This window comes from Gastrolobium bilobum, unplaced genomic scaffold (assembly GCF_033153095.1).
Source record: "Gastrolobium bilobum isolate Gb01-03AN ecotype WA unplaced genomic scaffold, APGP_CSIRO_Gbil_v1 utg966, whole genome shotgun sequence".
Classification (NCBI taxonomy): Eukaryota; Viridiplantae; Streptophyta; class Magnoliopsida; order Fabales; family Fabaceae; genus Gastrolobium; species Gastrolobium bilobum.
Genome location: NW_026899514.1, coordinates 636,969 through 648,668, shown reverse-complemented (window position 1 = coordinate 648,668; position 11,700 = coordinate 636,969). Strand labels below are relative to the sequence as shown.

The 11,700-nt window shown below is 35.6% G+C and overlaps 1 protein-coding gene across 5 annotated transcripts; it reads left to right on the top strand.

Annotated features, from left to right (window-relative positions):
* Positions 1-1,898: 1,898 nt before the first annotated feature.
* On the top strand, positions 1,899-11,650 carry LOC133290845 (uncharacterized CRM domain-containing protein At3g25440, chloroplastic). Of its 5 annotated transcripts, none has more exons than XM_061488972.1 (7): positions 1,899-1,981; positions 4,427-4,502; positions 5,147-5,606; positions 5,903-6,304; positions 10,172-10,310; positions 10,657-10,740; positions 11,216-11,645. In XM_061488972.1, exons 1-6 carry the CDS (start codon positions 1,924-1,926, stop codon positions 10,671-10,673), a joined length of 1,152 nt encoding a protein of 383 aa, XP_061344956.1. In that variant the 5' UTR covers positions 1,899-1,923; the 3' UTR covers positions 10,674-10,740; positions 11,216-11,645. The 5 variants fall into 5 exon arrangements, with proteins under 5 accessions (XP_061344956.1, XP_061344953.1, XP_061344955.1 ...); XM_061488969.1 differs by having other exon boundaries at positions 1,909-1,981; positions 5,126-5,606; positions 11,238-11,650; XM_061488971.1 differs by having other exon boundaries at positions 1,909-1,981; positions 5,126-5,606; positions 10,172-10,314; positions 11,238-11,650.
* The last annotated feature ends 50 nt before the right edge of the window (positions 11,651-11,700 follow it).

Sequence of the window (11,700 nt, the reverse complement as noted above, 5' to 3'; positions counted from 1 at the left end):
CCATGTTGTCTCTCATATTTTAGAAGCAGATAAACTTCTTCATGTGACTGATTATGTGGACACATCTAGTTGTTGGAAATGGGATAACATTCAACAATTGCTCCCTGATTACATTACTGATCGTATCATGAATGTAGTTCCTCCTTCTGATCATGATGGGAAGGACCGCATCATTTGGAATGGGACAACAGATGGAGTTTTTTCTCTGAAGTCAGCTTACTCCATCTTGGATAATAGTGAAAATCTGATTGACAATCGACAATGGAGGCGAATCTGGAAGTGGATGGAGCCAGAAAGAGTTCGTATATTTCTTTGGTTAATGGAGGGTGAGAAGCTTTTGACTAACGCTAGAAGATTATAACGTCATATGACTATTTCAGATAGGTGCCCTCGATGTAACTACAGTAGTGAGACAGTCCTCCATGCCATCCGAGATTGTCCGAAGTCGAAAGCGATTTGGTCTTTAGTTGTGAGCAGCACAAAATGGCAAGATTTCTTCGCACCAAATCTTCATGACTGGGTGATGACTAATCTGGATAAGAACTGTGGTTGGGGATGGGAGGAAGATTGGTCTCTTCTTTTTGGAATTCTTTCATGGATTATCTGGAAAAGTAGAAATGCTTGGGTCTTTGAAGGAAAGGATCAGAATGCATATGAAATTAGCCGCATAGCCTTAGCCTACAAAATAATGTGGACCTAGCAGCAGCTGCTTTGAATGGTTTAAATCTCCAGGGGAGAAGTCACGAAGACAAACTGATAGCGTGGTCTCACCCTCCATAGGACTGGGTCAAACTTAATGTTGACGGGTCTAGCTTGGATAATGGCCTTAGGACAAGGTGCGGAGGAGTGCTGCGTGACGCTTCAGGAGCATGGATTATGGGATTTTGCAGGAACTTAGGTTCAGGAACGGTTCTACAAGCTGAGTTGTGGGCTTGCTTGGAAGGTCTTCAGTTGGCTTGGAATAAATGATATGTGAAAGTTTGGTTGGAAGGAGATTCACTCACAGCACAACATTTGATAACTAAGAGGTGTCTTCAAAATCATCCATCTGCAACATTGGTTCAACGCATTATATGCATGCTGCAACTTAATTGGCAGTTCCATATCCCACACATTCATCGTGAAGGAAATGGGGTGGCTGACTGGCTAGCCTCTTACGCGTATGGATTCTCTTGGACAGTTCAAACTTTTGAAGAGCCTCCTCGTGGTTGCTTAGGAAGACTATATAGTGACATCATTGGTATTTGCTGGTCAAGGCGTAATGCCTAATTGTTTTTCTTTTTATCTGTTCTTTGTTTTTTAATTTCATGTTATTGTCCAAAAAAAAAAGATAATTTGGTTGTTATCTCTTTCAATTTTTTTGGCAATATAACACGTTAGGATTAACATTTTTTTGGATATATTTTTGGCGAGGGTGACTGAAGTTTGACAACAACGAGAAATTAGGAAAGTTGAAGGTATGGCACGCAATGACCAAAGGTCAACGGAACGGTGATGAACGACAAGTTAAAATTACAATTTGAAATATTTTGGTCTTAAAATTAATAAATATGCTTAATTGTTACAATTTGAAAGTTGAAGAGGTTTAATTGATTGAATTGAAACTACAATGTGACTTTTTAAAAAACACTCAAAGTAGGAGGTGGTGGTGGAATATAATTTATCCTATAAAAAAAAGAAAAAAAGGTTTATCATTCCAAATGATATAATTTTATATTAACTTTAATGAAATTATATCATTTTTAGTGTTTTTATATTTTTTCTCCTCCACTCTTTTTTTTTAATTTTATAAAAAAAATACATCAAAACAACATAATTTTATTAAAAACAACACAAAATTATGTGATCTAAAATTACAAACTTCTCATGAAAAAAATGAGTAATAAATCAGACATATATAACATTTACAAGAAGGAGTGAAAAATGACGAACCAGCACCGAGCACGAGCACTGCAAAGAGACTCATTCCCACCGCGAGCAGGTGCCCCTCACTCTCCCTCGCTTCTGATTTCTGTTACTCTGTTATTGTTAATTTCTTCCAAATATCTGTGACTCTGTACAATTTTTTTTTTTTTTTCAATTTGTTGCTAATCCATGACCAGAATCTGTAAAATCTTCTTGTTGTTTTGATTAAAATGATTGCGGAATAAAAATGCTTCAAGAGGTGGCGATCTCGAATCTCTGCAAGGGACCATCGTTAATAAATCTTTGAAAGGAATAGATTACTGTTGTTGAGTTCCACAGTAACTCCTCCATTTCGATATATATTTATTGTGCCTTTTTTTTATTTGAAAAGGGTCTCCTATTCCTTCGGTTCATGGCTAGAAGTTACAACAGGAAAAGAAAAATAGAATAGTTTTCAAACAAATTATTAGTATTTGATATTTTTTTTATTTGTTTTTTTTCGACTAATTTGTATTGCATGGAGGAATACAATCTGTTCGAAGTATGTCCTGAACTGAGTGATTTTTCTCTCGTTGTGTTTAGTGCAATATCTTTGTGACAATCCACTGATATAAAGAATGATGATGTTCCAACTCTTTACTCTGATCATATTTTTGCTGCAGAAAAAAGAGCAGCATGTACTTGATTAATAACTAGTAACATTTTTGAGTCGTGGATTTCATAGCATTTGCCCATCTTGGCCGTGTGCGGTGTATGTTTGAATGATCAGCTTTTGATTATTGTTCTGGTTTGAATTTGGAGCCGTGTATTTTGGGAGGATGTATTCTATTCAACAAGATCTTATATGCATTCATTCTTCGTAAATAAAGTTTTTTTTTTTTTTTAACATATTAAATTAAAAATTTTAGATTAACCCACTCACAAATACTTTTTTACCAAAAGTTTGACTTCCTAATTACACGTCGAGGATATGTAGACACCCATTCATAGCCAAGCATGTAATTTAGCATCTGACCTTTACTTTTCTCCCAATTTATAAAATTTATAATTCAGTCTTTTAATTTAATGCTATACAAACTTATAAATATTATAATTTAGTTTTTGATTAATGATTATTTGTTTACTTATTCTTGCCATTATCATGGGGTAAACTGAATATGTTTAGACTATTATAATTCACTCAATTAACTTAAGGTCAAGGATAATTGTTTTTTGACAGATGTAAAGGATGTAATCGTATTAGTTTCGGCTGTCCATGTGCATAAATATATTGAATAACTTGACTGTTTTTGCAGACCAAATTTCATTTATTCTAAAAAGATACATATATATTTTTTTTCCAATTTTCTCTTTCAAATGAAATCAGGAGCCACTGCCTAAGTCATTTGTATTCAGTTGTTCAGCCCTCTGCGAGGCTTCTACTGTAACAGCTCCATATAATTAAAATACTTTAGAAGCTTAATTAGTAAAGAATAATCCATGGCACTTTTCATTGAATTTGTTCATGGTGCAAGGCCTGTTCACAATTAATCTCATCTTTGATAAGCATCTATAACCCAAGTTATAGAGAGCCAATTTTTTGTGTATTTAGGCTGGATGGAAAATTAATGAAGAATACTCCAATTCAGGAAAATTGGAGGGAATGTAGCTAGGGATTTCGTATACAGAAATATTTACACACCTACGGAATTTTCTGTAATTTTGCTGATCAAAACAGCTGCCTTCAAAAATTAATATTTCAGTTCGTAGTTGCCCAAAAATCACAAACAATATATCATTGGAAAGCTTGAGAAGCCCTCTATAACATATCAAAATTTCAGGATTTTTTAGTAAATGTGTTGTTCCCAGTTCCCTTAGGAAGATGGTTGTCTTGGCTGCAGACCCAGCTTCGGTCAGCTTCTTGTTAATTCAATATCTAAGCCTACACTTGTCTAAATGTTAAATGATATCTTGTTGGAAAGCTTAGGATGTCTAGTTTAATATATCCAAACCTTGTAATTTTTGAGAGATGCAATAATTCCCAGTTTTAAAAGTAATCAGTGCTGCCAGTGTGTTTTTATTGTTGAGATTTAACATGCTTTATTTCCCCAAATTGCTATATGACCATGAAGTCAATTAGGCTAAATATTTATTGGTTGTGTATATCAATGGAAAGAGACTTGACCATGGCTCCTTTCCATAATAATAAATAAGACTCATATGAGTCCTCTTGCATAGCATTCAGCTCCCTAAAGAGATGCACATATTTAGGCCTACACGCAGTGTTGCTCTCTGAATTTTGTGCATTATGTAGTATTCTGTTCCATACGAAGTATTATACTTCTTAAATTTATGCTTTAAATATTTAAATACCATTATCTGTGCATGATGGGAATTCCTTAATTTTCTTTTTACTGCTCAAAAATCATAACGTGTAACAAGCTGGGTCGACACAGGCGTTGCATCTACTCTCTTTGATTCAACCCATTCTTTTTATCCTTTGTTTTTTTTCCTTATCCTTTTTTCTTTTATGATTTTTCAGCTGGATTTTGGACTTTTATGTTTTCGGTAGTTTCAGTCAGAGGAGCAAGACATGGGTTTTCCTGCACATTTAAGAGGTTCATTTTTGTTGCTCAAATAAAGCATCTCTTTTATGTGATTTGTATTTCTCTCTTTCTCTGTTTGTGTCTGTTCATTTGTTCAGTAATTATTGCTGTTTCTTGGTTGGTGTTATCTTTGCATTGTATACCTGCTTGCTAAGGGGTAAAAAAAACTTTTGCTTCTTATGTTTGCTACTTTGCTCATTATTAGGGTTCAAGATATGTAGGGCTGCTCCTGAATAAGCTTCGTATCTTCTCAACTTACTTCTGTAAACCAAAAGTTAAAGATAGCTATATAATGTAAATCACACAATAAAATGTATACTTTGTAAAAGATACAATCTAATGCTCATGCATTTCCTTTTGCTGTTGCTAACACTTGACAGGTCTGTAGCCTTTTTAAATTGTATTAACAGATAAAATATGCATCTTATCAAACAGTAAAAGAGGTTTGTGTCTCCATTGTCTTCAAGGGGAAGGCGGAAGTGTCCCTCCTAGATGTTGAGACTAAAGTAGTAAAACACAGTATTTCTCCATTATGCAGTTAATTTGCTTTGCTGATTTTCTTTTATGAGATTGTTGTGAACGATATGTGTCATAGTTCCTGCTCTTTTTATAGTGCTCCTGATTCCTGAATACAGATTTATATTCTTGCTATGCAGAGATAGCTTATACTGGTTATGCTATCTAGTCGAAGATGTTCCAACTGTTGCATTGTACCCTACTGCAACTTCATATTTCCGATCTTTTACTCCTCATCACTGCATGCATCCAAGAACATACCGGACACCAAGGTATCTTTCAAGAGTGCCCTCTGTATCTTCATCAGGTTTTCTTTTAATGCAGATATCAAATATTGTTGGAAGCCATGGTATTCTGGGAAACTGGCTATCTGCCAGATACATAAGTAATGCATCAGTTGAGCTAAAGACTGACAATGATGTTGTACGGTTCTCCCTGGATAAGCCCGATGATATTAATTCTGCTAAGAGCCAGAAGAAGAAAACAGTTAAAATGTCTAAAAAGGCTAAGCTGAATGAGCTCAGATTCTATCGTCTGAAGGCCAAAAAAAAGATGAATTCCCCAAATCCAGAAGTTAGAATTAGATATAAGCTTGAAAAGGTTGGACTTCATTGTAACTGCAATTTCTAGTTCAAAGCTTTAATTCTTGTAGCTGCAGCTTTTACCTTGCTTCAGCTGTTTGTTTGTCGTTATTGTTGATTTACTTTCATGAATTTTTATTCCCTTTCGGGTACGTACTCTTAATATTTTATCATCTATGTTTTCGACATTCCCCAGTTTTCTAATAATTGTATGGGCATTGTTCTGATAATCCCTGAATGAAATTGCTGCGACATCTCTTTGTTGTATGGGCAATGAATATAACCGTAAAGTTGCTGCATGTGGTTAACTTATAGGCCAAGCGAAAGGAAACATGGTTGATTGAGAAGCTAAGGAAATTTGATGTACCAAAACCCCCAGCAGAAACATTTGATCCTGAAATTTTAACTGAAGAGGAGAGGCATTACCTGAAGCGCACTGGTGAGAAAAAGAAGCACTATGTTCCAGTTGGGAGACGAGGAGTGTTTGGTGGGGTAGTTCTAAACATGCATCTCCACTGGAAGAATCATGAGACCGTAAAGGTTATCTGCAAGCCTTGCAAACCAGGACAGGTTCATGAATATGCAGAAGAGCTTGCTCGGCTGAGCAAAGGCATTGTGATTGACATCAAGCCCAATAATACTATCATTTTTTACCGTGGAAAGAACTATGTACAGCCAAAAGTAATGTCACCTTCTAATACTTTATCAAAAGTGAAGGTAAGTTCAACTTTGTGTTAGATATTCATTGGTCAAATGTATTTGGGAATATATATATATATATGAGGTAGGATCCTTTAACACCAGTGTCAAATTTGAAATTTGATACCTCATCTGAGAGTCGTTAGATTAAAAAAGATCAACGACTCTGATTTGTAAGCATGTGACATCATTGATCTTTTTTGATCTAACGGCTATCAGATGAGGTGTCAAAGGATTCTGCCTCTATATATATTCAAAGGATCCTGCCTCTCTCTCTCTCTCTATATATATATAGAGAGAGAGAGAGAGGCAGGATCCTTTGAATATATATAGAGGCAGAATCCTTTGACACCGGTATCAAATTTGAAATTTGACACCTTGTCTGATAGCCGTTAGATCAAAAAAGATCAATGACTCTGATTTGTAAGCATGTGACACCATTGATTTTTTTGATCTAATGACTCTCAGATGAGGTGTCAAATTTCAAATTTGACACTGGTGTCAAATGATCCTACCTCATATATATATATATATATATATATATATTCCTTTAACACCGGTGTCAAACTATATTTGAACCGTTGATTTCCGCCAATCTAACGGTTATAATTTATTGGGAATTAATAAGTGTGATCCAATAAATTATGAAAGCTAGATTACGGAATTCAATGGCTAAAATTTGGTGTCAAAGGATTCTGAGTCTATATATATAATGTTATTTTTTTGTTGAAATTCTAGGGTTTAGGTAAAGAAGGAGAAAATGAGAATAGCAACTCGGAATAATATGATATTAAATTGATATATGTATTATGTGATACAAAATACCAACTCAATAGTCCTATATATACTGATACTAGACTCCTAATCCTAATTAAATAAGGGAACAAATAACTTCCTAAAGATAAGATAAAATCCATAAGGATATGATAAGGTTCCTAACAAAATAAGATCCGTAAAAATAAGGTAATACAATTGTCCCTAACATAACATAAATCAACCTAATTTATTATGCTTCATTCTCTCCCTCTAAAATACTTTGTAATATTCTAACAATATTGAACTATTCCTATCTTTTCCTGCCATCAGAACTCGGTACTTCTTGTTTCTCCCTTTCTCTTGGGTATTTGAAAGTGTAGAAATAATCTACTTGAGGGTTGGGCAGTTGTCAAGAATGGCAGGATCATAAGGGTTTGAGATTATACCAGGTTCTAAATCATTCAAATAAAAAAAATTCATGTTATAACGGGAACCGTCTTCTCTTGATCAGCTTAAACTACATTGATAGGAATGATTTACATCTTTATATAGTTTTTAAATATTAATCAGCAGCATATCATAATGCTCATTTATTAAATATGGTGAATATGGTTAGCTATGATAGTTTGTGGGCTGCTATGGATTTATGTTTTAACATATTGCAGCTAAGAGAAGTACCGTCTGGCTGGCCTCATGCAGTGAATTGAGGCTATTTATGCTTTGTATCTAGAGACTAGTTCTCTTTTATTTACATATACATGTATTAGTGATGGAACCAGACAAATAACACTGAAATTATAGAGATAATGGAGGCCATGCCTCTTTTTACATACACTAATATGCAGAAAATAAATCCCAAGAAACCTCAACTCCCCCTCAAACCGACAGACCTAGGTTCAAGAGTTCCTTAGAGGTCTCCAAACTTTCCCACTAAACCAATACTGAATTCATGCATACCTCACTACATACACTCACTCACCTTTTATCCTACTCATTAGAATATTCTACAATAACTAACTAACTGACCACTAATTTTTAGGCCCGTCAATATTCCCCCCTCTAAAATTCACCTTGTCCTCAAGGTGGGTGACATGAACCAATCTCCACCCGGATCCCATTGTTTTAAGCTTATAAACCAAGTTATGCTTGAAGTCGAAGAACTGTCGTTGGGTGCTGCTGCAACCTTACCAATTGTTGTTCCCTTGTTGCCCACTATTGGCATTTTTGGTCACAAAACAGAGTATAACCTTGTTGTCCCCGATCTCTGTTTGTTGTGGTGTTTCTGGCCAAAAAACAGAGTGCCTTGACATGAAATTCCAGCCATGTATTATCCCCTCTTCTTCTTGCACCATTATTTGTAAGTTCTGTCTCTCTTGTTCCACCATTCTGCCTTCATCCAGATTCAGTGAGAAGGGTGCTCTGAACCTAAAAGATTTCGCCATTGTTTGTCGTTGAACTCCTCCGATGAAAGTCATCTGAATCTCGCCCCATAGTCTTTTTCTCCTTCTGAAATAGCTTCACCATTCCCCAACAGCATCAGTTGTAGATGCGGATTCTGCCATCGTCGGTTGTTCCTCTCTTCTGGTGATGGCCTTTCGAACTTCGGCAACAACTGTCTGAACCTTGCTTCGCCCTTCCATTTCCGTCAGGGTTTCGTCCAACCCAATTTGTTTTGTCGAAGGTTTCTGCATTTGTGAGATCAGAATTCCTTGACCCAGCTAACTTGATATGATTTGGGTCATTTTGTTGGAATTGTATTTCGTGAGTCCAGTCCACTTGTGTTTCGTCTTTCACTGGTTACTTGAATTACCCCATTTTGGGGCGAAACATTTGGGTCTGTTCGCCCAATCACCTGCAACCCATTCTGGTTTTCTTTATTGGATAACAAAGGTAGTATCAGAAACCCACTTTCTCTTCCAGGCTCAATCCTGTTCGACCCACCATCATCCCAATTCGACCTAAGATCTGTTCCCTTTCTTCCACTGTCAGCTTGATAGCCTTTGTTTGATTCACAGAGACGTAACCCAGGCCGGGTTGGCCATGGCGATGTAACTTCGCCTTGTCTTGTCTCCATATTCTTTCTCTCCTCCTTCGTCTTCAACTATTTTTTCATTTTTTTCTGTTTCAGCTTTCTTTGTTTCGGATTTCCCTAAATCTCGATCTGTTTTGATCTTCTTCAACCTTTTCTTTTTCTGCATCTTCACCTACTGAAATTTCTTCTGCATCTCTATTTTTTCCCTCTTTTGCAATGATAACGTTGTCCACTCCTTCTTTGGTTTTCCGATCTACATTTTCTTCGTCATGTTCTGGTGTTTGTAGTTGCTGTCCTATTTCTGCTGCGTTGTGTTCTTCTTTTTCTCCTTTTGCATTTCCTTCTTCTTCTGCTCTTTCTATCCTTCCCTCTTCTGATTGTGCCTTTTTCTCCTTTTTTCTCCTTTCCTTGTTGCTGCCTTTTCTTTTCTTTTTTTGGTTTTCTTCTTCTTCATTTCTAAAACGCAGCGACTTCATCTTCTCATTTTCCAGTCTCCGTGTTCTCAACCACTCAATTGTTTCATCCAACACCGTCATCATTTTTTCTAAACCTTCCCTACGCTCACTAATTCCTACCATTTTTTATTTTTATTTTTTCTTCTAGATCTGGACTAGAAGCACCCCCTAGATCGGACGCGCTCTGATACCAAATTGATGCAACCAGAAAAATAACACTGAAATTATAGAGATAATGGAGGCCATGCCTCTTTTTATATACACTAATAAGCAGAAAATAAACCCCAAGAAACCTCAACTCCCCCTCAAACCAACAGACCTAGGCTCAAGAGTTCCCTAGAGGTCTCACAATTTCCCCACTAAACCAATACTGAATTCATGCATACCTACTACACAAACTCACTCACCTTTTATCCTACTCACTAGAATATTCTATAATAACTAACTAACTGACCCACTAATTTTTAGGCCCATCAATTAGTAAGCCCTGTGATTGTTTTCGGAGAAATGAAATGATTGGTGACTACAAAGTGCTGATTCATTGTTTACCTGGATTATATTTTGCTGAGAAAGCATCCCCTCCTATTCTTTTAGCATAAAGCTCATGGTTTTTAACTTAGTATGAAAACTTAAAATTTTCAGGCCTTGGAGAAATATAAGTATGAGCAGTCCCTTGAGCATACAAGCCAGTTCATTGAAAAGTTGGAGAAAGAACTTGAAGAGTATCATCAGCACCTTGCAAAGTTTAAAAAAGGCAGAGAGGGTACAACGAAAATTGTTGGTTGGTATATTACTGTTATATCCAATTGATGTTAATGAAGCTTGATTTAGAAATAAATATTTCGTAAGAAAAATTGTTTTCTTGCTTCTTTCTGTCCTTCTTTAGAATATGTCATAACCTTTATATTAACTTGTGATTCAACTGATGTTTTGAAAGTGTGGCAGAGCCTATCAAGTAGGGTTTATGTAACAATGCGATTACACACTGCTTAATAGAAAAGCATAAGTAAAAGCAGAAATAATGAGAATAAATGGAAAATGTCTAAAATATTAAAGTTTTAAGCTGCATATTGCTCCAATGGTGCATTTGGTCAGACACATTGTAAAATTGTGGTTTTTTATGTCAGGCATTGAGGAAGCATGATACTATCTTTGCTGGACACAAATGTCACATACATTAGGCTCGGACATCCAATTGGCTCTTGAGCAATGTAAGATCCGACATTTTTATCTTTCTTGAAGTGGTATAAGTTTTGCAAGAGATGTCAAGTTGTCTATATGTTAGGCATGAAAGCCTAATATTACAAAGGAAAAGGCTGCACATTATGTCTTGACTTATATGCAATAACATATCGTTTTAAGATGACGGTGCTGTTGACATTGAATTACCTGTTTGGATAGTGGCTATATTGGTGGGGTTTCTTTGTTGGATATGTTGATTTATTTTTGAAGCTTTGCTCTCTTGATTTTTTTATTTTTTATTTTTCATTTTTATTTTTTTAGGTTTTTTGGTGGTTTCTTTTGAAGGATATCTTATTCTCTAAAAAAAAAAAAAACACAAGAAGAAGAGCATTTGCTTTTCGTTTTTTCTAATGGGACTTTTTATAAATGTTACCTCATTATACATGTATTGATGGGACAAAATGTATATTTTGCTACCACTTATCTGGTTTGATTTCTGAACAGATGAATGCATGTTCCTCTGCAGTCCTTCTCCCATGCTATAACGATTACATCAGTTACACAGTCTGTGCGTGATGAAATGTCAAGCATCCCACATATTCTATTCCAAGGTCTTGTTCATTACTTCGGATGTTACTGATTGAAGAAGGATTGCTCAAACCCTTTCACCGAAAGTGACTGAAACACAGTTCACATGACATGACTTCCTTTGTAATAGGTTTCTTTATTATTATTTTAAACAATGGTTACAATGAAGTTGTGAATTATTTAAATACATCTTTATTAACCCTATTCTAGTAACTTAGATTTTTGTTAATTATGTAACTTAGACATTGTGCTGTTGTGGTTAGCGTCCCTCTCTTTCTACTCCGGTCCGGGTTCAACTCCCTGGTCTGCAATTTCTTCATTGGTTTGGAACGAAGATATTGTAGATGTTGATGTAACTATTAAAAAATATACCGATAAATTAAATGGGTTTGGTGTTTGTC